The sequence below is a fragment of the Panicum hallii genome, chromosome 5 (genome assembly GCF_002211085.1).
Source record: "Panicum hallii strain FIL2 chromosome 5, PHallii_v3.1, whole genome shotgun sequence".
In the NCBI taxonomy this organism is placed as follows: Eukaryota; Viridiplantae; Streptophyta; class Magnoliopsida; order Poales; family Poaceae; genus Panicum; species Panicum hallii.
Window position 1 is genome coordinate 4,733,415 of NC_038046.1, and position 24,610 is coordinate 4,758,024.

The 24,610-nt window shown below is 45.2% G+C and overlaps 4 protein-coding genes across 4 annotated transcripts; 2 read left to right on the plus strand and 2 right to left on the minus strand.

Annotated features, from left to right (window-relative positions):
• Window positions 1–494: 494 nt before the first annotated feature.
• Window positions 495–3,186, minus strand: LOC112893632 (magnesium transporter MRS2-E-like). Its single transcript, XM_025961062.1, has 6 exons — window positions 2,595–3,186; window positions 2,277–2,447; window positions 2,020–2,148; window positions 1,791–1,936; window positions 1,459–1,597; window positions 495–1,075 (listed from the first exon to the last, which is right to left on the minus strand). Exons 1-6 carry the CDS (start codon window positions 2,937–2,939, stop codon window positions 770–772), a joined length of 1,236 nt encoding a protein of 411 aa, XP_025816847.1. The 5' UTR covers window positions 2,940–3,186; the 3' UTR covers window positions 495–769.
• A 974-nt stretch (window positions 3,187–4,160) lies between these two features.
• Window positions 4,161–9,858, plus strand: LOC112893924. Its single transcript, XM_025961455.1, has 11 exons — window positions 4,161–4,425; window positions 4,539–4,785; window positions 5,448–5,595; window positions 5,801–5,905; window positions 5,984–6,141; window positions 6,536–6,698; window positions 6,864–7,000; window positions 7,428–8,112; window positions 8,416–8,528; window positions 8,869–9,124; window positions 9,229–9,858. The coding sequence occupies exons 1-11, from the start codon at window positions 4,302–4,304 to the stop codon at window positions 9,550–9,552; spliced, it is 2,460 nt and encodes an 819-aa protein (XP_025817240.1). The 5' UTR covers window positions 4,161–4,301; the 3' UTR covers window positions 9,553–9,858.
• Window positions 9,859–10,512: 654 nt separating this feature from the next.
• Window positions 10,513–12,798, minus strand: LOC112891544 (subtilisin-like protease SBT1.9). The gene is made up of 3 exons (XM_025958434.1): window positions 11,849–12,798; window positions 10,862–11,767; window positions 10,513–10,693 (listed from the first exon to the last, which is right to left on the minus strand). The coding sequence occupies exons 1-3, from the start codon at window positions 12,796–12,798 to the stop codon at window positions 10,513–10,515; spliced, it is 2,037 nt and encodes a 678-aa protein (XP_025814219.1).
• A 681-nt stretch (window positions 12,799–13,479) lies between these two features.
• On the plus strand, window positions 13,480–24,071 carry LOC112892994 (DNA polymerase alpha catalytic subunit). Its single transcript, XM_025960127.1, has 31 exons — window positions 13,480–14,618; window positions 15,310–15,477; window positions 15,562–15,645; window positions 15,729–15,803; window positions 16,724–16,788; window positions 16,895–16,985; window positions 17,117–17,302; window positions 17,530–17,693; window positions 17,790–17,904; window positions 18,092–18,271; window positions 18,387–18,500; window positions 18,597–18,716; window positions 18,799–19,116; window positions 19,235–19,327; window positions 19,440–19,558; window positions 19,653–19,725; window positions 19,816–19,872; window positions 20,542–20,634; window positions 20,778–20,897; window positions 20,969–21,066; window positions 21,138–21,183; window positions 21,334–21,447; window positions 21,550–21,630; window positions 22,138–22,251; window positions 22,354–22,443; window positions 22,535–22,614; window positions 22,711–22,933; window positions 23,009–23,062; window positions 23,170–23,289; window positions 23,378–23,452; window positions 23,543–24,071. Exons 1-31 carry the CDS (start codon window positions 13,482–13,484, stop codon window positions 23,687–23,689), a joined length of 4,614 nt encoding a protein of 1,537 aa, XP_025815912.1. The 5' UTR covers window positions 13,480–13,481; the 3' UTR covers window positions 23,690–24,071.
• The last annotated feature ends 539 nt before the right edge of the window (window positions 24,072–24,610 follow it).

Sequence of the window (24,610 nt, forward strand, 5' to 3'; positions counted from 1 at the left end):
TTAGTAGTTCCTGTTGGACATGCCTGGTAGTCTGCTAACTTGTACGTCCGTGTTCTAATCTTGTTACAAGCAGTGTAATTTGGGGAGTGCTACAAGCTTACAAATGAACAGAAAATGCACAAAAACAATGCAAGAAAATTATCGGTGTTGCATTACGCTTCCTAAGAGGATGATGCCTTCATTGCCATTTTCCCTAGCCCGATCGAGCGGCAGATGCGTTGTCGCCTTGCTACTGGACATGAAAACTAGTTCAACAATAGCGTTAGCACAATCACTCGGAACAAAGTATTTGCACAAGGTGTGGACCACCTATTAAAGGGCAACTGATTCAATACTATTGTTTGGCACAGAATTGGTCAACCCTATATACTCAAATTTTGTAATGAAAAATTTGGCTGAAAAAATTGGCGGGAAGGTGTGTTTTGGCTGAAAAATTTTGTTATGATACACTATTTTTAAAACACTTCATTGTACGCTACGAACTTGAAATCGTATATCTGGAAGTGCTAAACAGACCCTTAATTAAGGAAACGAAAACTAGCCGTCTTTGACACAAACATTTATGCAGGAAAACGAAAGGCAGCCTATTATATGCTAGGACAAAGAAAAAGGACAGCCTAGACGAAAAACTAGGATCAACGTGCTAAATCTAGAAGAGCAACAAGGGCACAATCATCTCAATTATTGCATCACACACGCAACCGAAGAATTTCGTGCCGGTCCTAAACGGAGGCCTGAGCTCGCATCGCGACACTTGAGAAGAGCACCATCACTGCAGGATTTTGCTCCTCTTCCCCGCGTAGATCGCTAGGAGATATATCGCAAGGCACCCGGCCACCGTGCCGCAGGTGGTCTCCCAAAACTTTATGTTCTTGATCCTCGCCTCCTCATCGGTCTCCGGATCTTTCATGAGTTCGATGTGGATGTTCATGCCGAACAAGCTCACGACCACGATGCCTGCGGTGACCACGACGGTCGCCGTTGACAGCAGGACGCCCATTTGCAGCAGCTGGTTCTGCTTCTCGTCCAGCATTATGTTGATGTAATCCTCGGTGTCGTCCACGTATTCTCGGAGCTGTCGGCATGCAATAGGCACAAGATAGGTTACTAAATCCATGCAAGGAACATGCCAGAGACTGTATTTGTACTAAGCTATTCAGGATTATAGGTACTTGCATTGACTAAGTTTCAGTGACTGGTCCCACAGGAACTTAGGAATTTCTCAGGGTATTGCATCCATTTATCTTCAAGTTTACGTAAATGACAGTATGATCCAACACCTTGTGTTTGTAATGTCAAAGACAAAGGGCAGCACATCAAATTGAAACTGTCATTGCTATTTCTATAATCACTTTATTCCTAGTAAGACATATATATGTTTCGTGTGTACTACCACAGCAATCTATCATGAAGATGTTAAGTTAGGCCAAGCTGTGAATAAAGAGAGATGAAACATACATTGTACAATTTGTTCAGCGTGCCATCAATCTGCACAAAGTAGGCTTCAACAAGCATTTCCAACTCTTCAATATCAGGCTTAACATAGGCAGAACTTTCGCGGCCAGTGTCTGTCTCGTCGTCACGATCTTCTTCCTCCCTGAATAGAGTCATATAAGTCAAGATTAAAAGGGAAATCATGTGTGCAACAGGACGTGAAGTATTTTTAATCAATACGCCCTGTCAGCACACGACTCTGCTCGACAACAAATCTTCCATTATTTTTTTAGGGGTTTGCTTTGTGTTCTCATCCTAGCAACCACAGAAGTACAGAGTTGAATCAGACTACATACTTCTCGTCGTGATCCGTGGATGCATCCTTATTTGAATCCACCCTGCTCAACGTTTCAGTGAACCCTTGGAATGCAAGTTTTCTTGTCAGGTACATCTCAGACATATCCATGTCATCGTCCAGCAAGTGCTCGAGTTCATCCCTGACCTATGATGAAAGAACAAGCCACATGACAAAAACAGATCGACACTTCAAATATTTCAACCATGAAGAGGATCCCTGCTTCCTACCTTCTGCACGCGCCCTGACAACGCGACCAGCCGGTTCTTGATGTGCCTGACGTGCTCCAAGTTCAGCCTGCTAACCTTGGAGGTCAGCTCATCCAAGGCCGGGTACGCCTCCTTCTCAAGAGCCACCGTCTATCACGAATAGTGAACCCATTTAAAATCATTGCAGGGATGTCCCATGAATTCATGGTCAGCAACAAACAAGTTTTGCAACAGTGCTATGGTGATTTTTGAAAGAGATGTCGGTTCTAGCGATGCACCTCAGATTCCAAGCACTTGCATGTGTGCTCGAGGCAGACCTCGAGCACCTTGAGCTCGAAGGGCAGGGTCTTGGCACTCCCAGCCCTGCAGGGAGCCACTGTTGGCCCGTTACCCTCGCCCTGCTCTGGCTCGTTGCTACGATCAGTCGCTGAACCCGTGCTAGAGACGTCCTTCACAGGAGCAGCCGACAATTTTGCAGAAACATCACGAAGAGTTCATCAGCTTAACTGTAGAGAGCTCTTTGAGGAAGAACTAATAATTTTATCAGAACAGAGCAAACTCGGGCTGCGCCTGCTAGAAGGAAGAAAGGCACGTACCGGAGACGCGACTCGGGCGTGCAGGTCCTTGTGGAAGGGTCCCAGGAGCGGGTTGTTGGAGTCCAGGACGAGCGCCTCGGTGGCCGTGACGATGGCCTTGACGTGCTCGAGGTTGACGACGACGGCGCGCTCGCGGACCAGGATGGTGGAGGGGGAGGCGAGGTCCGGGTCGAGCACGCGGAGATCGCGCGTGGGCACCCCCGTCATCTCCATGATCCGGTGCTTCCCCAGCTCCGCCTCGCGCGGCTCCCCCGCCGCCGGCACCACCAGCCACTTCCGGCTCGGCGCCGCGCCCTTCCGCCGCGTCGCCGGCGGCGGCGCCGGTGGCGGCTGCTTGCGCTCCATGGCCCCCGCGGGCTGCCTCGCGCGTGCCTGGCCTAGGGCTCTGCGGGACCGCGTCTGCACGCCGCCCGCCACCTGGCGGTCGCGGAGGCAAAGCCGGTGGCGGGCTGGCGGCTCGGGAAGTTGGGACCGGGGAACGCGGCGAATTTGGTTTGGGACCCGTCGGGTGCCCGCGGGGCAGGACTCATGACTCAGGTTGGCCGGGTGAACCGGCGAGGTGCTGGATGCGCGAGCGTCTTCTTGGGCCTCGCCACGGCGATTTGTTTCTGACGGGAACAGGTGAGTTTCGCCGGTTGATGAGTCGTCGTCCCTCGCAGATGGATGAGTCATGACTGTGACCGGCGGCGTCCCGGTGGCTGCGACGTTGCGCGCACGGGAAAAATCGCGTCGGACGCCCTCAAATTCCCGTGCGTTACGTGGGTTATCTGGTGACCGCGAGCGTTCTGGCTTCTGGTGGGTTGAATTCTGTATGCGATGGGCGGGGACGTGTGCCCAACGGATGAGCGCGGGTTGAAATACTGGCGTGCGATGGCGCGGCCGCGGGTGAACTTTTATTTTTATCGGAACGTCGCTGTACCGGGTGACGTAAGTCCTAAGATGAGATTAGATTTTACTTCTTGTGGTGATTTGGATCTATTGGGAATTTGGAATCCGTTGTACTATTTAAATTTTTCTGACTTTTTGCGATACGACAGTGATAGCAGTCGTTAGAACTGCATTAGGACGACCCAAGCTAACCACTCCCCTCTCCCCCTCTCTGAATTGGGCGTGAGTAAAAATACTGTCGTGATTCAACTGCGTGATCTGGTCCATATGTTGGGCTGATCTTTTGAACGCAATTCGTCAAGTTAGGGCAAGATTTGGCTCAACATTCCGTTCTGAAGATGCTGAGAATTAGAGAAGTTTCCTTTTCTTTTTCGTTTTTGAAAAGGAGGAATTAGAGAGGCTGGGAGATGAAAAATTGCTTGCATGAGCTTTAAGCCTTTAAGTAGCAGCAGCAGCAGCAGCAGCTGGGCTCTGTATTGGGCCTATGTGCTATTATGCTAGAATTTCTAAGCTAGCCCAGCTCAGAAAGACGTTTAGTTGGGCCTAGCTTAGTCTGAATAATGGCCGGCGCTCCTCGCTAACAGGACAAATGGGCCATTTCCTATCTCGTTGATAGGGCCCACACACGCCTTAAACCCAAATCAGTAGCCACATGGTTCGTCCTGCTCTCTTGTACTCATCACTCTTCTCTCTCCCCTCTTCCCGAACTGTTGCGAAGCGAAACATAATAAACAAATCCAATGAAATCGAGGGAAGGTTCACGGCACGCAGCTCCCCACCACTAACCGCACTCGATCGACGGCACCGCCCCGCCCCGCTATGCTGCAGCTCCACCCCCCTCGATTCCTGCCCCTCCCGCGCCGCCGCCTCGCCGGCCGCCGGCGTCGCGCGCGGCCAGCGCTCGCCCTCAATTCCAAGTGGAAGCTCCCCGACGTCGACACAGGTGAACGCTTCCCCACGCTAGCCCGCTAGACGGAGCCCAGACCACGCTGGGGCGCCGGGTGCTTCTGTTTTCTGTCGCTGATCTCCGCGGCCACGGCGTGTGCTTCCTCGCAGGTGCGGTGCGGGAGCGGGTGCGGTCGTGGATGTCCGTGGCGCGGGGCGCGATAGCCGACGCGGCGCACGCGGCGCGGGAGAGGGCGAGTCACAAGGAGGACCCGGAGGCTGGAAAGAAGAAGCAGCGGAAGGAGGTGGCGGTGGAGGAGCAGGCGCTCGTTACTGTGCCGGAGGTCACCGTGGAGCCGCGGGTGGCTCAGGGCTGGCTTTCGCTTGACGCCATCGTCTCCATCGAGCAGTTTGCCAGGTGAGGTCAAGTGGTCTCATCTGTCCTGCGGATCTATGCATTGATAATCCCTCTATGTTTATTCAGCTACCTCAATAGATTAGTCTCATGAATCATTGCGGCTAATAAATTATCTACTATTTGACATGAATTACCCATTTCTATATGTTCGAGAGTTGTTGGATCCTTGATGACAATGTGGCACGACTTGTAGCTGTGGGCCAATTTGGTGTTAAATCAGCCGGTAGATTGTGATAGGTCCCTGTGGTGCTGTTTAGTGAACAAGAGTTAGCAGTATGAGGTAGCTTTGCTCGTTAGCACCTTTCCCTCTAGAGGTACTTTATGTAGATGAATTTGAGTCAGGCTGATTAATCCGGCATGTTCAAGAGGCCAAACATTTAATTTTATCACATATGGCCATGCCATTTTATCACATTTCATTTTACATTTACAATGCCACTTGAGTATTGAATGATTAATTCAGCATGTTTAAGTGACCAAACAACAAACAACGCCTTTTAATCCCAAGCAAGTTTGGGTAGGTAGAGTTGAAACCCAACATGAGCCAAGTAAAGCAGCATGTTTAAGAGACCATATGTGCGAATTAGGTCTTTTGAATAGGCCACAGCTAAAGCGTCTTTCCATTGGTTTGATCTTCATTTGACATATGATTTTTCTGTTAGGTTGAATGGGTTGACGGGGAGACAGGTGCAGAGAATATTTGAAGCACTTGCTCCCAAACATCTGCACAATGATGCTCAAAGCCTGGTTGAGTATAGTTGCTTCCGTTACTTGTCACGAGATAACTCTGACTTCCATCCAAACTTGAAGGTAAAATTAGTTGCTGATTGAGCACTTTTTTTTGTGGAAGACTGTAATAGTGTTCCATTTTTCGTCTGATAAGTTTGCAAATAATAAAAGCCACTTAGGATTGGCTTGTGACAGATGCTCTCTGCTGATTTTGCACTCAACTAGCTTAGTTAAACTTTTCATACGTGCTTCTACTTTTAATTTTATAGTTTTGAAATGTCTACAGGAGCTTGCCTTTCAAAAGCTTGTCTTTGTGACTATGCTTGCTTGGGAAGATCCATATAAAGAAGACGACAGTCCACTTTCCTCACTAGACAACTATTCTGTACTGGTGATGACTTATTCCTCTATTTTCTCTCTTTGCTGGAGTAAATAATGGATTCTGAATTAGATATTTTTAAAATGTTAGGGAAGACTTGTTGGAGAAGATGCCTTTGTCCGAATTGCTCCTGCTGTTGCCGGTGTTGCTGATGTTTCAACAGCTCACCATCTCTTTAGGGCTCTTGTTGGTGCAGAAAAGGGACTTTCATTTGATCTGTGGACAACATATCTTGCTGAACTTTTGAAGTAAGGCTGCCTCAGCATATATTAATACGAAAACTGGAGCATTTATCTATCATAAGGAGATTTATTTCAGTTTAGGTTAGGATGCTAACCATATCATTTATTTCTTCACGTCCATCCATAGATTCACCTGTAAATTAGGCCAAAAGAAATCTTGTTCATTCAGAGACTAGTATATGTTGGTGCTTATGAAACTTAATTTTGTCATGACACCGTCTTAGCAATATATTATGGCTTCTTTAATTTTGCAAGATAAGTCAGTGGTTTAGGTTTATACAGTTCCGCCACCTGATATGATTGTAATGTGAATTCATCTCTACTCTATCTTCATGTTGAGCTTTTGTGCTGAATATTGGAGTTTTGTTTGTTAATAACAGTGTTATGTGCAATTGAATAGGGTTCATCATGGCAGGCAGACACATCAAATGGGAGATAATTTTTTGTCTGACGAGCAAGTTCTATGCATAGGCTCTAGTAAAAAAAGACCTGTTCTAAAATGGGAGGAAAATACTGCATGGCCTGGAAACCTTACCTTAACAGACAAGGCGCTCTATTTTGAGGTGGGTCTTTGTGCCTGAAATGGCTGTGTTTGGTGTGATATTTTGCACTAGCATTTCTTTGATCACATAGTTTTGTACCTGTTTCCTGCTTGACAACTCTACTAGATGCGATTTAAGATTTTATGAGCAACCTCAAGTTCTCCACCTTCTTATTGATACTGGCAGGCCATTGGACTGTCAGGTACCAAGAAACCAATGAGGCTTGACCTTACGGATCAGGATTCAAGGGTTGAAAAGGCGAAGGTTGGGCCATTTGGGTCAAAACTGTTTGACTCTGCTGTCACAGTTTCTTCTGGTTCAACGTAAGTACCAGTTCATTTACTACTCTTGGAATGTCAATTTTCCATGCATATGTAGCTTGATAGTAGAATCATAGGGCTCCGGTATGTGCCAAGTGAAGTACTGATTGCTTCTATATGCGCTTGGTTTTTGGTGCTGGTAAGTCATAAACAATGTCTGTAAAGTTAAACGTGTTTAGCTTTATCATGTGTGTATATGAGGAATCCAATGAAATCAGAAGTGGCAATCACTTCACAAGACCAGAGGTCGCCTTAGTACTTGTTTGGATGAATTTATGTGATCTTTTAGACTTTTACCTGTTCAGGTAAGCTCTGTTTATAATTCACTGTGTGAGCAATCACCTTAAGCAGTTTGTTCTACAGAGTCTTGTATAATATCACGTGCTTAGTATGATCTCAACTCTGAAGCTAACTAGTTTACTGCTAGCAGATCAGATGAATGGACATTAGAATTTGTTGATTTTAGCGGGGAGATGAGACGAGATGTATGGCTTGCCTTCATCAGTGAAATTATTTCAGTTTATGGATTCATTCGCGAATATGGTCCAGGTGATGATCCAGCAAATCATCATGTATATGGTGCCCACAAAGGCAAGAAAAGAGCTGTTAGCAGTGCAGCACACAGTATTGCAAGGCTTCAATCTCTGCAGTTCATACGGAGATTATACGAGGATCCAGCTAAGCTAGTGCAATTCTCTTATTTGTCCAATGCACCATTCGGTGATGTTGTTCTTCAGACGCTGGCAGTGAAATTCTGGGGTGGGCCTTTAGTCACAAAGGCCAAATCTGCAAATCACAGGTCACCTCAATGGCATAGATCTTCAGAGGACCCATCTAGCGGTCATGCACATGTTTATGACATAGATGGTAGTGTGTACTTACGCAAGTGGATGACTTCTCCCAGCTGGGCATCCAGCCACTCAGCCAATTTTTGGAGAAATTCTTCTGTCAAGCATGGTGTAATATTGAGTAAATCTTTAGTTGTAGGTGATAAAAACCTTGTAGAGAAGGCAATGGTTAACTGTAAGGAGAAGAGCAAAGTAGTTGAAAGGACACAGGCAACAATAGTTGCTGCTACAATTGAAGGTATTCCAAGCAACATTGACCTCTTCAAGGTATTTGGCTTTCACCTAGTTGTGTAGCGTGCAAAAACCATATGATTCTTTGAAAAGGTCCCTAAACATATCTCACATCTTTGTCATGCTACGTCACCCATATGTGAAGAATTCAAACTTGTTTAGTTGATTTCCGAAACATTTTTCTATTTTATCACTGATAATCAGTTGAAACATCTATTAATTTTCTTTTTTAAAGAAAAAAAATGTCCCTCTGCATCCTAGAAGTGATTTCTTGTTTTTTACACATATCAAAACATGCTAAACTATTTTTTTTAACATTTACCTTTTTTCTTGAATCAGGAACTTATGCTTCCTTTTGCAATTATGGCTGAAAATTTCAAGAAACTGCAACGCTGGGAGAACCCACGTTCAACCATTTGTTGTCTATTATTAGTTCATACTGTTATTTTCAGGTAAGTTACTTTGTTATGTGTTTTTTTTCTTGGTCACTATAATAAATCGAATATTGGTTCGTCATGAGTATATCAAATATTAATTCATGACAATCATACAGTAGCTTTGCTAGTCATTCTATTATAATGAGTTGAAGGCAATGAAATATCCTTTCCTTATCTTTCATAATGTTCCTATTCTAGACATGGAGAGTGAGTTTTCATTTGTTAAAAGAAGTTGTGAGGAATCATATTTTTTGCATATTCTATGGTCATTTTTTCAACTATGTTATCATGCCTTTTAAGATTATACTAGAATGGGATCGTTGTCTTCACATCTATGCCTTACTTCAACTTGTAGGAATATGCTTTCTTATGTGTTTCCATTCACCTTGATGATGATGGCCCTTTCCATGCTTGCCATGAAAGGGCTGAAAGAACAAGGCCGGCTAGGTAGATCTTTCGGCAAAGTGACAATTAGGGATCAACCACCTTCAAACACAATTCAGAAGATCCTAGCCCTTAAAGAGGCAATGGCATCAGTGGAAAATTATCTCCAGAACCTGAATGTCTCTCTGCTGAAAATCCGCACAATCTTTTTAGCTGGCCAACCTGAGGTGAGATAAAATGAATTCTGTTAGTGGTTACATTTGTAGCAAGCTGTGAGATAATGGATATGTTGATATCTTTCCCTAAGTATTTGTTGGTCATATGGTGGCAGGTGACGACACAGGTGGCGCTTGTTCTCCTAGCATCCTCAGCTGTTCTTCTTGTTTTTCCTTTCAAATATGTTCTTGCATTCTTTACGTTTGATCTCTTCACAAGGGAGCTAGAATTCCGGAGGGAAATGGTGAGAGCCTTCATGAACTTCTTGAAGGAACGGTGGGAATCAATACATGCTGCCCCTGTGGTCGTGTTGCCGTATGAGGGCGCCGAAAGCAGCCCCAAGACACTCCCTGCAAAAGCTTCGGGGCAATCAGAACCCCAGACTGTGCAACGTGGTGGCAGTTATGTCACTTCAAAGAACGGCATCAGCAGTTCATGATCCGTCCAGCTTCGAGCATCCTGCGGCTTGTTATGCACAGTTGTGTACAGTTAGAACGTGTACAGAATATTTGAGAGGTCTGATTAGGCATGGTCCATACCAAATGGTGGATTCTGCAGGAGCTCTTGGAGCAATATTTTACTACGTCGTAATGAAGTAACTAGACAACAGATGGTAGGATTAGGAAATTTCGTCCAATTGCGCGCTCCGTTTTTTTCTGGTTGATGGCCTGATACCTTTGTAATGTCACGTTGACACTTGACAGAGGCATGTTCATAATCTGTTTGAAAACGGCCGCAGGATTCAGGGGAAGCTGTTCTGGGCCGTTGTCTCAGGCTAAACGAAAAGCTGTCCTGCCTCGATGCTCAGCTGTTTCGATGGCATCGGGTCCGCACTACAAGCCCCATACGTCACTTGAAGTTAGTTTGGCATCGAGAGCGTCTCCAACGACTCATCCCTCTCCTCAATGCTAAAAAAAATAATCATCCCTCTCCTTAATATAAAAATTAATGTTTAGTACCTAAATTTTTTTGATAATCACCAAAACACACACCTCTCTCATCTAAATGAAGAGAATTTATCCTTCTACCCTATTTTTGGTAATTTGATTTTGGTAGTCTGCTGCAGCAACTATTATGAGAGAGTGTGTTTTGAATACGAGGTATGAGTAATCCGTTGGAGATGCTCTGTACTCGGTTTGATATTAAGTCATTTGGTTGCAAATGCCCAGCTGTTATGAAACCCTCCCCCCGCACGCACATGAATCGGTATCGGTCCCCTGTTTTCGCTGATGTAGATGTTTCTCAGACAAGTGAGAGGCAAAGATTGCAAGAACAAAGCCTGCAATGTCCTCGTAGACTGATATTTTCATGAACACTACACACACTGACATACACACCCACTGTGCACGGTTCTCATGTAAGAGAGAAAAAAAGGCTTCAAGAAGACATAACACAAACTCTAAAGCACCACGTAAGGAGTCCTCACCCTGTACTTGCCACTGACATCGGCCCAAACTACGGCCCCGAAAGCAGGCTCGCCGCCGGTAGGCGCCGTGAGCTTGATAACCACCTCGAACGTCGCCGTCTGCCCCACCGTGTTGAACTCTAGTGTCCCCGGCGACACGGCCACCTCGACGTTTCTCGGCGACACCCAAGCCGCACGGTACACCGCGGAGCCCGCTCCGACGTTGGTCACCGTCCTTTTGAACCGCATGTCGCCGGAGGTGGCGTTCGCGCCGAACGTCGCGACGAAGGACGGGTAGTTCACGTCGCTGGACGCGGAGGAGCAGTTGTACGCCGTCGACGACCTCGTGATCGCCATGATCTGGGCGTTGGTGTAGTTGGCGGCGCAGAGGAGAGCGACGAAGTCCCCCGGCCCGGCGTCGTACACCAGCCCCGGGTCCATGGCCGCGTTGGGGTCGACGTGGCCTGAACCCATGTCCAGGGGGCTCGCGATGGTGGCGTTTCCATCGCCGGCGGCCGCGATCGGATTGTTCGTGTTGTCGGTCGCGGTCGCCGTGGTCATTATCGCCGACTTGATCATGGCCGGGCTCCAGTCCGGGTGCACCGCGCGCAGCAGCGCCGCGACGCCGCTAGCGTGCGGGCAAGCCATCGACGTCCCGGACTCGACCAGGAAGTTGCTGGTCAGTTGTGTTTGGCCTACCATCGCAAACGGGCGTACCGGCGCCACGGACGCGAGGATGTGGTCTCCTGGTGCCAGGATGTCTGGTTTGAGCACGCCGGCGTAGCTTGGCGACGGGCCCCGAGAAGAGTAGGAGGTGACCACCGGCGCCGGCCGTGTGCCGAGGATCGTCTGCTGAAACTTCATGGCGGCTGTTGGGACCGTGCTGGAGTTGATGTAGCTCAGCAGCGCTGGTGCGTCTTCCGGGCTGATAATAACAGCCGGGAGAGGCATGGAGTCATGGAAGTCGGCGTCGTCTGAGATGAAGATGGCTCCGGCGACCCCGGCCTCCGCGACGGCGTTCAGCTGCTCAACCAGATCCCCCGTGTCACGGCACACAACTATAGCGGTCGTTGAATTGGCCAACGCCTCTTTTGAGTCGCACGCTGAAACGATGTCGTTGTAGACCAACCTCGTGTACACTATCCAAGCGTTCTCCGGGTACGTGGTGACGCCGCCGATGCTACCTCGCATGTCGTCGTAGTACACCGTGCCGGCGAACATCTTCCGATCCACCGTGCCGGCCGCGACGGTGAGAAGCCACGGGATGCCGTTGTGCAGGGTGCCGGGGCGTGGGCCATTATTTCCTGCGGAGGCCGACACGAGGATGCCGCGCTCGATGGCGGCGAACGCGGCGATCGCCACGGGGTCCTCGTACAGTGGCACGCCGTTGAAGCCGCTGGAGATAGAGATGATGTCGACGCCGTCGGCGATGGCCGCGTCCATGCCCGCCAGCACGTCGGACGCGTACCGCCCCTCGGGCCAGCTGACCTTGTACATGGCGACGTGCGCGCGAGGGGCGACGCCGCGCGCCGTGCCGCGCCCGTACCCGAAGTAGGACGCGCACGGCACCGCGCTGCCGCCTGCCGTGGACGACGTGTGCGTGCCGTGGCCGTCCATGTCGCGCGTCGAGTTCATGGAGATGTTGATGCTCGGGTTCGCGGCGACCAGACCCTTGTTGAAGTAGCGCGCTCCGATGAGCTTCCGGTTGCACATGGAGGGCGTGAACTGGACGCCCGGCTCGCACGTGCCGCGCCACCGGGACGGGACCGGGGGCATGTCGGCGTCGTTGAAGCTCGCGCTCTCCGGCCACACTCCCGTGTCGATCATGCCGATGATGACGCCGTCGCCGAACTTGGCCGCCGGCCACAGCCCGCTGGCGGAGTTGAGACCAAGGAACTCCATGGAATGCGTGGTGTCGTGAAGCGTCGTGGCGCGGCGGTCCGGGTACGCCGCGACGAAGCCCGGCGAGCCGCGGAGGGCGCGGAGCTCGGAGGTGGAGAGTGTCGCCGCGAAGCCGTGGAGCGCCTCGTCGTAAGTGTAGAGGAGCTGCGGCTCGGCAACGTCGTCGTCCGCGGACGAGTCCGTTACGGACGCGACGGCGGCGGCGTACCACTCGCGGTGGTCGGCGTGGTGCGCCGGCATGGCGGACTTGTCCATGTGGACAATGTAGCCCGTGCGCTCGGCGCGCACGGCCGCCGGAACGCGGAGGAGGACGCACGCGTGGATGAGAAGTGTTAGCAGGGGTAGAGACCGGCGTGCGTGCGATGGACCGTGCGCCATGTTGACAGGCTTCTCTGCAACCTTACGAACACAATTCATGATCGTGTGTTCGTCGTACCTGCAAATGGCAAATCTTATATGCTGTTTACGCGTCGTGCTGTGTACATTGGCTCTAACGTCACAGCTGCAATGACAGACGGCACATCGTGTTAAACGGATAGGCTGTGTTATACAGTTGTGATGTGTCCGAGGATGTATCGCCGGCATCGAGAGCTCCATTTGTCTCTGTTTCCCTGGATCAACTCCACTGAAAAAACACAGAAGCCGGCCACTGATTGAGCACAGCTAAGCTACAGCCCATCCTTTCCACGCAAATCCGACGCCTCCCGATTTGCGTGGGCCAGTGGGATTCAGTGGAGGGCCCGTTTCAATGTGGCCAGTGGGCCAATGGGAGCACAGGTAAGCTACAGCCCATTTCTTTGCACCCAAACGAAGGGACCCAATCGGCCGAATCCCCCCGCGGCCCCGCTCGATGGATCCATGGAAAAACCCTAGACCCCTGAAACCCTGCGCGCCAAATGCTCGAACACCTTCCCGCCAAAGCCACCCTCTGCATTTCAATAAAGAAGAAAAAACTCTCCACCCTTTGGCATTCGCAATAGATCTCCGCCGCTCCGCGGTCCACATCGAATTTGTGCCCCCAGAGAGAGAGAGAGAGAGAGAGAGAGAGAGAGAGAGAGGCCATGGAGGACGCATCCGGCGACGCCGGCGGCTCCGGTCGCCGCACGCGCACCCGGGGCGCTGAGGCGGTGGCGCGGCGGACCGCGCTCGAGCGCCTCCGCGCCATCCGCGATGGTAGCGCCCGAGCCGCCGCCGCTGTCCAGGTGAAGGTCGACGCCCCGATCTACGACACCGTCGCCGAGGAGGACTACGCCGCGCTCGTCGCCCGCCGCCGCAAGGAAGCCGGCGAGTTCATCATCGACGACGACGGGCTCGGCTACGCCGAGGATGGTCGCGAGGAGGATTGGACCCACCGCGCCCTCCCCTCATCCTCCGACGAGGGATCCGACGGCGAGGACGGCGCCCGCCGCAAGCGGAAGCAGCAGCGCCCTCCCCAGGCCAAGCGCCCGCCGCAGCAGTCCGCGGCGGCGGCGTCTCTCTCCGCGGCCGCCACCATGATGGGCAAGCAGCGCATCTCTTCTATGTTCACCTCCTCGGTGTTTAAGAAGCCCTGCAGAGACCCCGCCAAGGGCTCCGCTCTGGCCGTCGACAGCATCGTGGACGACGTCCTCGCCGAATTCGCGCCCGACGAGAACGACCGCGAGGAGAGGCGGCGGCGGATCGGTAGGGTTTGTGCCCCGCAGGCTCCTCCCCCAATGATTGCCCGCATCAACTCGGAAAAGGTTGTTGTAGATGCTGAAACTGTGGTCAGACCGGACAGTGGATTTGAAACTGATGGGGTTTCGGATCATGGAAATGATATGGTCGTGGAATTGAAGCCGGATGTTGAGATGGACACCAAATTGGAAGAAGCTCCTGGTTCTAGTGCTCAGTTAGTGGTCGAGAATAAGAGCTCAGAAGAACTGAAGCAGGATGCTAATGGGGAAGTGAAGGTAGAGAAGGTGCACCGCCTCAACGCAAAGATTAAGGCAGAGCAGAACAGAAATGGTGGTATGACCAGTGCAACAGCAGGGTGGATGAAGGTATGTGGGGATGGAGAGAATGCAGGAGGTGAAAGAGGGGTAGCTGTTGATGGCAATGCAAATGTGGATGAAAGCTCAGAGTTTGAGCTGAAGGATGGAGCACTGCCATTCTATATATTGGATGCATATGAGGAACCATTTGGTGCTAATTCAGGCACAGTGTATTTGTTTGGGAAGGTAAAAGCATTCTGACACTGAAATTTCAGTTACAAATATTTTCGTAGATTATCCTTAAGACTACGGTTTTTTAGTTGCTGATGCCTGATAGATAGCTCGTCCTTTCTCCTTAATGCAATGATAAGCAGCTCTATTGCACATACGAGGAAAAAAAACTATAGACTGTCTTTAGTTGATAGTCGCACACTGTAAAGCCTATAGTCAAACCAGAACACCACTTAGCTCCTTGATGTATTTTAGCATTAATTCCGTAGTCCAATAGTATTCCATAACATCTTTAAAAAAGTATGGAATAAGATTCCAATGACTATCATAAACTACTAAATCAAGCAATGTTCTCAAAAAATCTTTTGTGGCTTTGGCCAAGTATCTGAAATATACTTGCTGTGCTGTATATTATTATTATGACAGTTAAAGCCTAGCCCCAAGGCGGGGAGTGATGCCACGACTGATTTTTAATTACTTTCTCTGGTCACAAATATAAGTCCATCTAGGTTTACCCTAAGTTAAACTTTTAAATATTGATGGTCAAATTTGAAAAGATTTTGCTTAAGGCAAACATTGATGGACCTACATTTATAGTTGGAGGTAGTAGTGTTCTTGTACAGATTATTATTCTGAGATGAGACATGCCTTCATCTTCAGGTACTAGGCTATTCCTTTTATCTGACAGGCTGCTTTTCTGTTCCAGGTTGAAGTTGGCAAGCGGTTCCATAGTTGCTGTGTCATTGTAAAAAATATTCAGAGATGCATCTATGCTATTCCCAACCGTTCAGTGTTCCCAAGGGAGTCCATATCAGGGCTAGAGAAGAAGTCTACAAATTCTGATTTTCTGCCATCTCTTAGAGCAACTTTACATGTGAGAATGATTGTTTATGTTGAAAATATACTTTTAGCTTACTTGCAGCACTACTCTCTAAGCATAACATATCTTCTGTTACAGGAATTGGCATCTGGATTAAAGAGTGAAATAGCTGATAAACTGTCAGACCTCAACGTGTCAAATTTCGTAATGACTCCAGTCAAGGTTAGTAGGTGCACACGCACACAGCACAGGCTCTTTCATTTTCCCCTTTTCTGATCTAAGCTATCATATTTGCCATGTTATAGAGGAACTATGCATTTGAGAGGACTGATTTACCAAATGGAGAACAGTATGTCCTGAAAATCAATTACCCATACAAGGTTTGTCCATTTTTTTTGTTTGTATAAATGTTATTGTGGTTGCATATTTGACTGTAGGGAGTGAAATTCAATGACAATGTATGATAAACAAAGGTGACTAGTATCGACCATAGCTGGTTGATCAATCTCTTGTTGTTGGGAAATAATGATACGTTAGATCAGTGTAACCAAATGGCATTAGTGATGTAAAATGTTGTAGCATTCAAATACTGAATATTTCTGTAAAGCACTCCTGAAATTTTCTGAAACTGTAAGAATCCATATTTTGTATTGATTTTGATCCAAGTCATATTTATATTTTCTAATATTGTAACATACATAGGAGAACCTATGAAATAAAAAAATGCAATCTTATAAGATATTATGGGCCATTATTTTTGAAAGTCTGGCAACTCGTAAGTATATTCTAAAAGTTGGAGACTGATTCGATATTTGTGGGCTCTACTCATCAACTGACTTGAACTGGGGTATGTATGTTGCACGTTTGTAGCAGTGTGAAAATGACCGAATGATGAATGGATGCAAAGTTCTGCGATAGAAAATTGCAATTCCTTTTCAGTTTTCAATAATTGACATCTAGATATTCATTGTTCGTGTATGGTATGATCTCTTAGGTTCGAATAGCTTAACCTTTTTAATAGAAAAAAAATGCTATGGTAAATTTGGTAAAATGATACTCTTGTTTTACATGTTTGGTTGGGTGGTGAGCCGGTAACTGAGGGGTATTGCTCTAGGAATGTTCAGGATTTAGTTACTAAGGAAACAGGTCCAATGTAGTAATGAAATCCATCAGTTCATGACTAAACTATTTTCTTCCATACTGTTTAATTTCACAACATGTTAACTACAGTGTGCGTGTGTCTCTTACCCAACCATTCAAGTCTGCAATTGCATTACTTATGCTGTACAAATTTTCTTAGGATCCGGTCCTACCAGCTGACCTCAGAGGTGAACATTTCCATGCGCTGCTCGGGACAAACAACAGGTATGATCCATAACTTTGCATTATTTGGAACGCACTATACAGGATAGTTCCATGTGTATTTTTATGCCTATTTTCTTGATAGATGCTGACCTTTATATCTTTGCAGTGCTCTTGAATTGTTTCTCATCAAAAGAAAGATCAAGGGGCCTTCATGGCTGTCAGTTTCCAAATTTGTGACACGGCCATCTACTCAACGGGTATATCCTTGACTTCATCCTGTCATGTTACTCTGGGTTGTGTTTCATAGCAAGTTGGTTAATATTTGAATAGCTCCTTACTAATTATTTGTTGTGTTTATAATCAATGGCGCCTTTTGACTCTACCACAGGTCAGCTGGTGTAAATTTGAAGTTGCAGTTGATTGCCCAAAGGACATATCTGTTTTGACGACAAGTACATCCTTAGAAGTTCCTCCTGTTGTAGTTGCCGCAGTCAATCTCAAAACTATCATAAATGAGAAACACAATGTGCATGAGATTGTGTCAGCATCTGTCATATGCTGTCACCGGGTGAAGGTACACTGTTCATTTGGTGTTGGAAAATATATTTTTCTAGCATTTGATTTACAAGTTTTAGAACTTTTGAGATGAGGTGCCAAGTGAATGGTTACCCATGTCTATGTGAATCAATTGTTTTCTAGACAAACTGACACACTTCCAGGCTCCATTGCAATAGCCTGCATGTGCCTAAGGTTATCAAAAGAAGGAAACCCTCATGTCTTGCAACCTTTCGTTTTTTTCAGATTGATAGTCCGATGCGGCCTGAAGATTGGCAGAAACGGGGAATGATCAGCCATTTTACTGTTATGCGCAAGCTTGAAGGTAGCATATTTCCTATAGGCCTTGCTAAGGAAGCTTCTGATAGAAACCAGAAGGCTGGTAGCAACGTGCTGGCATTAGAAAGCAGGTGGGTGCTGCCTTTTTCTATATATATATTACCCGTTCATTTTAAGGAGTCCATCGCTGAAGAATGCATCGTTTAATTGTTTTATTCCTTTTCCAGTGAACGTGCGTTATTAAATCGCTTGATGATTGAGCTTAGCAAACTTGATTGCGATGTACTTGTGGGGCACAACATTTCAGGATTCGACCTGGATGTCCTTCTACACCGTGCTCAGGTATTTTTGATCGTTACATTTTCTAATGGTTCTGACTTCTGATATTCAACCTGTAGTACACTACTCTTCTTGAGTTTGTGAAATTTGGATGAGCTTTGTTTATATAATAGTCAGCGTTAGTACCAGATGGATTCAAGAGAACCACAGTATATTGCTGAATGTCATTTTTATTCAATGATTATTCCAGACTTGCAAGGTGCCAAGTAGCATGTGGTCCAAGATTGGTCGTCTCAGGCGATCAGTCATGCCCAGGCTTACCAAAGGAAACACATTATATGGTTCTGGGGCAAGTCCAGGAATTATGTCCTGTATTGCTGGTCGTCTTCTCTGTGATACCTATTTATGCTCTCGTGACCTTCTGAAGGAGGTAACTAGCAGTGCAATAGTTCTTTAGATACTGGAAGGCAACTGTCCGTTCAATTTTTTTTTGGGTCTAGTTTCAGCTACCAGATTCAGCAGTTCAATCTGTTTGTGCTATGCAGGTGAGTTATTCATTGACACAACTTGCAGAAACACAATTGAAAAAGGACAGAAGAGAGGTTTCTCCACATGATATACCTCCAATGTTCCAGTCTTCGGGAGAACTTCTGAAACTGGTAATTTCATACAAACTAAACATTGTGCTGCTGTTTTCAAGGGAACATCTTCTATTTTTCTCAAAATCTATAAACTGAAATGCCAAACTCAACTAGGTTGAATATGGCGAGACCGATGCATGGCTTTCTTTGGAGCTCATGTTTCACTTGAGTGTTCTGCCATTGACACGTCAACTGACCAACATTAGTGGCAACCTATGGGGGAAAACACTCCAGGTATAGTCATTATCATGCATATTGTCTATTGAACCACATCACCATGCAGTCTGACATTATATCTCTTATGAAATTCCTGTAGGGTGCTAGGGCTCAGAGGGTAGAATATCTACTATTGCACTCGTTCCATGCAAAAAAATTTATTGTACCAGATAAGTTTGCACGCAACAAAGAGATGAACTCCACAAAACGAAAAATGAATGCTGATACTGAGGGTGCAAATGCTGATGATGGTACTGCTGATCCTTCTGTTGATGAAGAGGTGCATAATGGTGATCAAGGTAAAGCCAGAAAAGGACCTTCATATGCTGGTGGCTTGGTTTTGGAGCCTAAGAAGGGTCTATATGACAAGTATGTTCTTCTTCTGGACTTCAACAGTCTTTACCCTTCGATAATTCAGGTAAATGAACACTCCCAGCTTCTATAACTTTTTGCTTGCTCTCCATAAAGTATAAGATCATCAGATATTCAATGTGTTGTTCTGTGTTCACTAATGGCTTTGTATTCTGTGTCCACAGGAATACAACATCTGCTTTACCACTGTTGAGCGTTCTTCTGATGGCAATGTTCCTAGCTTACCAGCTTCAAAAGCTACTGGTGTTTTACCTGAGGTATTTGGATGGATGTGCTATTGAGATTGAGAGTTGTCATTGCTTTTGGGTAAAGAAGATTTTATATTGTTTTTTCTCATATATGTGTTTGCAATCGTGGCTAACAACTCAGTTGCTGAGGAGTTTGGTGGAGAGGAGAAGAATGGTTAAATCATGGCTGAAGACTGCTTCTGGTCTTAAAAGACAGCAGTTTGATATTCAACAGCAAGCATTGAAGCTTACTGCAAATAGGTAACAATTGTCTATACAAAGATAAATATTTCCACTTGCATTCCTTCAGTATGATCAATGAGTTCTGACTTGCTGTTTAATGCTTATGCCTTAGCATGTATGGTTGCTTGGGCTTTTCCAATTCCAGGTTTTATGCGAAGCCACTTGCTGAGCTTATTACACTGCAAGTGAGAACAAGTTTTGCTCTCTCACAGAAGTTATTAGCAAACTTGTAATTGTTGTGTTGTGATTAATATATCCTATGATGCCTCTTTCAGGGAAGAGAGATATTGCAGAACACTGTTGATCTGGTTCAGAATAATTTAAATTTGGAGGTATGTAATTGCTATGTCTATGAATGTCTCTGACTCTGTAGTAAACAAACATTCTGAAAACTGAAATTGCTTTAGAGGGTCATGGCAAAGAATAACTTTGTAGATAGTTAGATACTGGATATTGGAATTTATACATCCCGAGTTCTGTTTTCCTTCATGATGTATTATATTTCACTATACCGGAAAGTGGAACTTGTATGCTTGTCGAATATCACAGCCCATTGAATTCAATGATGAATAAATGAGCTTTCATTATAAAACATTCTTGGCCTGTAATTATATTTTTGTCAAAGGGCATTACCTGACAACTTTTAGAGCTAAGCTGCATCATAAGCTTATGGGTCCTCTAATATTCTTTCCTACAGTAATAAACTAAAAAAGTGCTATCTTGTAGATTTTAATCACTGATATAATTCATATCTCACTAACCACATTACATGGTTCACTCCTTATGCGAATTCCAACATGCTACCGCATACACTTTCTGAAACTAAAGAAACATGCTGTGTACACATTCCTTAATGGTCTCTTTGATGATATTTCTTAATTCTACATCCACTGCCCAAAAGAGTTGAAGATGTATCCTGAAAATCCAGTCCATCAAAGATTGAACTGATTTCTTTTTAATAAATTGCTTGTATTTAACATTTTTTTAATTGCAACGGACAGGTTATTTACGGTGACACTGACTCCATTATGATACATACTGGACTTGATGACATCTCCAGGGCAAAAACAATTGCAGGAAAGGTCATCCAGGAGGTAAGACTGTGGATGTTAGATTTTTACGTTTGAGGTGCATATATTAATTTTAGCAGTTCAGAAAAGGGCAGTGTTTAATATTCTCTCAATTATAAAATGTGCAAACTGAAGAACGATGATCTTAACAAGAATGCTCGATGCAGGTGAACAAGAAGTACCGTTGTCTGGAGATTGATCTTGATGGCATATACAAAAGAATGTTACTTCTTAAAAAGAAGAAGTATGCTGCTATTAAAGTGGCACTAGATGGCAGCTTACGAGAGGTTTGTGCTTATTATGAATTTGTATGGTATGTTGTAGAACTGGAAGAGTTGTTTTAACATGTTTGATGCAGAACATTGAACGCAAGGGACTCGATATGGTCAGACGTGATTGGAGTTTGCTGTCAAAAGAAATTGGAGATTTTTGCCTAAATCAAATTTTGTCTGGAGGGTAAGCATTTAAATTTAAATTTTGCTCATGATATTTTTCTTGTCTCATCTTTGTGAAAATTGTCTCTGTAGGACATGCGATGATGTTGTTGAGTCAATTCATAGCTCTCTTGTCCAGGTTAGGAGCCTACCACCTCAATTTTTAAATTATCTATTCATACGAATCATTGATAGGAAAATGCTGGTGCCCTGCAATGAATCTTTGACTTAGTTGATTTGTTTTATTTTTACTTTTATGTTATAATCTACTGAGTGAGACTATATTCAGGTGCAAGAGCAAATGAGAAGTGGTCAAATAGAGCTTGAAAAATATGTTATAACAAAGAGTTTGACGAAAGCACCACAAGATTATCCAGATGCTAAAAATCAGCCTCATGTCCAGGCAAGAGTTGCCTATCTTTTGTTTCTTTTAGTCTTGATTTTGTTGGCCAAGACAGAGAACTCATTATCTGACAACTGTAAAATTTATGTTGGGTTTCCTCAGGTTGCTTTGAGACTCAGGCAAAACGGTTACTCTGGTTGCTCTGCTGGTGACACGGTTCCTTATATAATTTGCTCTCAGCAGGTACTACAGAATGCTGATCTTTATGTTTTGTAGTCACAGTAAATCATCATACCACATTAAAAAGTATTGTGATTATTAGCCTGTGATATGACACTGATTGGCACTCCCATTTCACCATGCATACAGTTACAGACCTAGAAAGCACTAAATCGCATCAAATTTACAAGAGATAAGACATGCTCCTAATGACATTCGCAATTTGCATCCACAAACTTTTGCACATAACCAAAATAGGGGCAGACTCGAATATTAGAATAGTACATTCTTGATTTCCTTGATGAACCAACATTTTTAAACATTGCTTCGTACTCATAAGAATCTGGATAAATGGAGGATACAATCTGCAAATAGGAAGAATTTTTTGTGAACCTTTAATGTAATTTTCAGGGAAAAAGAAATCTCATCATGTATTTTTCTTGTCTGAAAGAATTTCCTTGTTTATAGATGTTTGAAGCAATAGTTTGTCATTCTATTTGACCTTAAACTGTATTTACCCATTCTGAGCAGGATTCAGAAAATACACATTCTGTGGCAATAGCTCAAAGAGCTAGACATCCTGACGAGTTAAAAAGAGATCCTGACAAGTATATGATTGACATTGACTATTATTTGTCACAACAGGTTCTTCCCCATTGCCTTATGTTTTTATTTTTTGAAAAAAGTGCTTCTGTCTTTCCTTATGCTATATTATATAGTGTTTCTGACTTTAAATTGCTTTTGCAGATTCATCCTGTTGTTTCTCGTCTCTGTGCTTCCATTCAGGGTACTAGCCCAGCCCGTCTTGCTGAATGTCTTGGGCTTGATTCGTCTAAGGTGCTCATTTTCTGTTGATTCATGGATATCTTAACGGTTGAATTCATTTTTTTCTATGATGATTGTTGATCCTTCTTTTTATGTGGATTAGTTCCAATCAAGATTGACTGAGTCTAGCAATCAAGATACATCTACCATGCTGCTATCTGTAATAGATGATGAAGATGAGAGGTAAGCCTCTAAGATATCTATTTCAACTAATTTATTGCAATTAACTTCTTGTTGCAATATTGAACTTATAGTAAAATAATTGTGTAATAATAACAGATACCGTGGTTGTGAGCCACTGCGTTTATCATGTCCAAGCTGTTCCGGTACCTTCGACTGCCCCCCTGTATCTAGTCTGATTACTAGTGCTAGTGCTACAAGTGTATCAGATTCGGATGAAGCAAAAGATGCTACTGCTAATTTCTGGCGTCGAATGCGGTGCCCAAGATGCCCAGATAACGTTGACGACTCCAGAATTTCCGCTCCTGTGCTCGCCAACCAGGTTATTATTGATTGATATTCAATAACCTATAATTTAAGTTGATGAAAAACTGAACCTAGTGTCGCCCATGTATAGATGAAAAGACAAGCTGATAATTTCATCAACACGTATTATAAAGGTTTGCTGATGGTAAGTGTTTTAGTTTGGAGCTTGGAACTTCTATAATGTTCAAAACCTATTTATTGTTATTCCTGACAGCCTGACTTGTGACCTGTTGGCTGTGCCTTTTTTGCCAGTGTGATGATGAGGGCTGCAAATACTGGACTCACAGCGTAAACCTCAGAGTTATGGGGGATTCCGAGAGAGGAACCATCTGCCCTAACTACCCACGCTGCAATGGTCGCCTAGTAAGACAGGTTTGTCAACACTCTGCTTGAGCTTTCAATGTGCTCATTTTGGGCACGTGGTCAACTGGTGTCTAATGCTAACCTGTGTGTTTAACAGTACACGGAGGTGGATCTATACAGGCAACTGTCCTACTTTTGCTATGTACTTGATGCAACCCGGTGCCTTATTAAGGTTACACATCAATCTAAGCACCCAGTTTTTGTTTGACTTTCTAATCCAAAGCAAGCTGTAGCTGATGTGATGTTACTGCTTTGGATGCAGCTGGACCAGAAGGCAAGGCTCCATTTTGAGAAAGAATTTGCAGCAGTAGGCCAAACCATTAACTTGGCGCTGATGGAGATTCAGAAAATCCGAGATAGATGCGCATTTGGATGGGTTCAGCTGAAGGATCTTGCTGTGTCAATCTGATGAGTTGTTGTGATAGACCTCAATCAGATGAATTTGATTCTAACTGTGCAAGAAACTAATTGTTGTCTGACGTGTAGACTTGTAGTGTTGTTAGTTCTAGATCTTGTTGGTAAAGAAACAGTACAGGCTAAACAATTAGTTTTACCCCTAACCTTTCTAGTTTCTTAGTGTTTTCCCTGCCTGTAAAGAGATGAATCTCCCACAGTATATTCAATGTGGATACACTCTCTAACAAAATTGAACCAGAGCTGACCCTTCGGAGTGTCTCACCCTACAAGTGTTTTAGCGAGTGGCTGTGTTGTAATCGTGTGTCCATAGATCTTGATGCCTGTACTGATGTACGCTATCATATAATAGTTATAATCTGCTAATTGTTTGCTTCGATGTATGGTATGATATGTATATATAGTAAGAAAAATATTATTTCAGTGGGCAGATTATTAATGGTTTGAGCTCCGATAGGTGTAGCCGAAAGGAAGAGGAAAATGAGCACTGTGTCTTTGTGACCTGTATTTTGGAATTGGTGCTCTCTCTAAAGTGTCATCTTTATCTTCTTTTGAAGTAATTGTCATCTTTTATCTGTAAAATGCTCAGATTATGCATTATAAACAAGGGGTTCTGAATGACGACTTGATGAGGTTAGGCGCTTGTGATGAAATGCCATACATTGCTACAATATTATTTCCAAAGCACTTTTCCTAAGCATTGTGGCAGCTGGCCCAGACAGAATTTGGCAACAATTCACGTCCATGACAATAAAATGTTGCAGATTGTTCAGTAGCAGTACTACGATTGGCAAGCTGTCATGCTCCCAAATGGCATTTGGCAGCAATGTATAAGGTCGTCGATTCGATGGAAGGTTAGCATGATCCCTTCCTATTTCTATTTATTCCTGCTTTTATCAATGAAATTTGGTCCTAA

Bases quoted from the DNA above. Each gene is read 5' to 3' on its own strand.
- LOC112892994 (XM_025960127.1), top strand. From the start codon at position 13,482: ATGGAGGACGCATCCGGCGACGCCGGCGGCTCCGGTCGCCGCACGCGC. The intron at 17,694-17,789 runs GTGGGTGCTGCC...TTCCTTTTCCAG, and splicing joins GTGCTGGCATTAGAAAGCAG to TGAACGTGCGTTATTAAATC. The intron at 22,615-22,710 runs GTAAGCCTCTAA...TAATAATAACAG, and splicing joins ATAGATGATGAAGATGAGAG to ATACCGTGGTTGTGAGCCAC.
- LOC112893924 (XM_025961455.1), top strand. From the start codon at position 4,302: ATGCTGCAGCTCCACCCCCCTCGATTCCTGCCCCTCCCGCGCCGCCGC. The intron at 8,113-8,415 runs GTATTTGGCTTT...TTCTTGAATCAG, and splicing joins GCAACATTGACCTCTTCAAG to GAACTTATGCTTCCTTTTGC. The intron at 8,529-8,868 runs GTAAGTTACTTT...TTCAACTTGTAG, and splicing joins GTTCATACTGTTATTTTCAG to GAATATGCTTTCTTATGTGT.
- LOC112891544 (XM_025958434.1), bottom strand. From the start codon at position 12,798: ATGGCGCACGGTCCATCGCACGCACGCCGGTCTCTACCCCTGCTAACA. The intron at 11,768-11,848 runs CGGCATCCTCGT...GTGGCTTCTCAC, and splicing joins GCGTTCGCCGCCATCGAGCG to CGTCGCGGCCGGCACGGTGG. The intron at 10,694-10,861 runs GTCGTCGACGGC...GGTGTCGCCGAG, and splicing joins CAGATCATGGCGATCACGAG to AAACGTCGAGGTGGCCGTGT.
- LOC112893632 (XM_025961062.1), bottom strand. From the start codon at position 2,939: ATGGAGCGCAAGCAGCCGCCACCGGCGCCGCCGCCGGCGACGCGGCGG. The intron at 2,149-2,276 runs GTGCATCGCTAG...TATTCGTGATAG, and splicing joins GCAAGTGCTTGGAATCTGAG to ACGGTGGCTCTTGAGAAGGA. The intron at 1,076-1,458 runs GTATGTTTCATC...GCATGCCGACAG, and splicing joins CGCTGAACAAATTGTACAAT to CTCCGAGAATACGTGGACGA.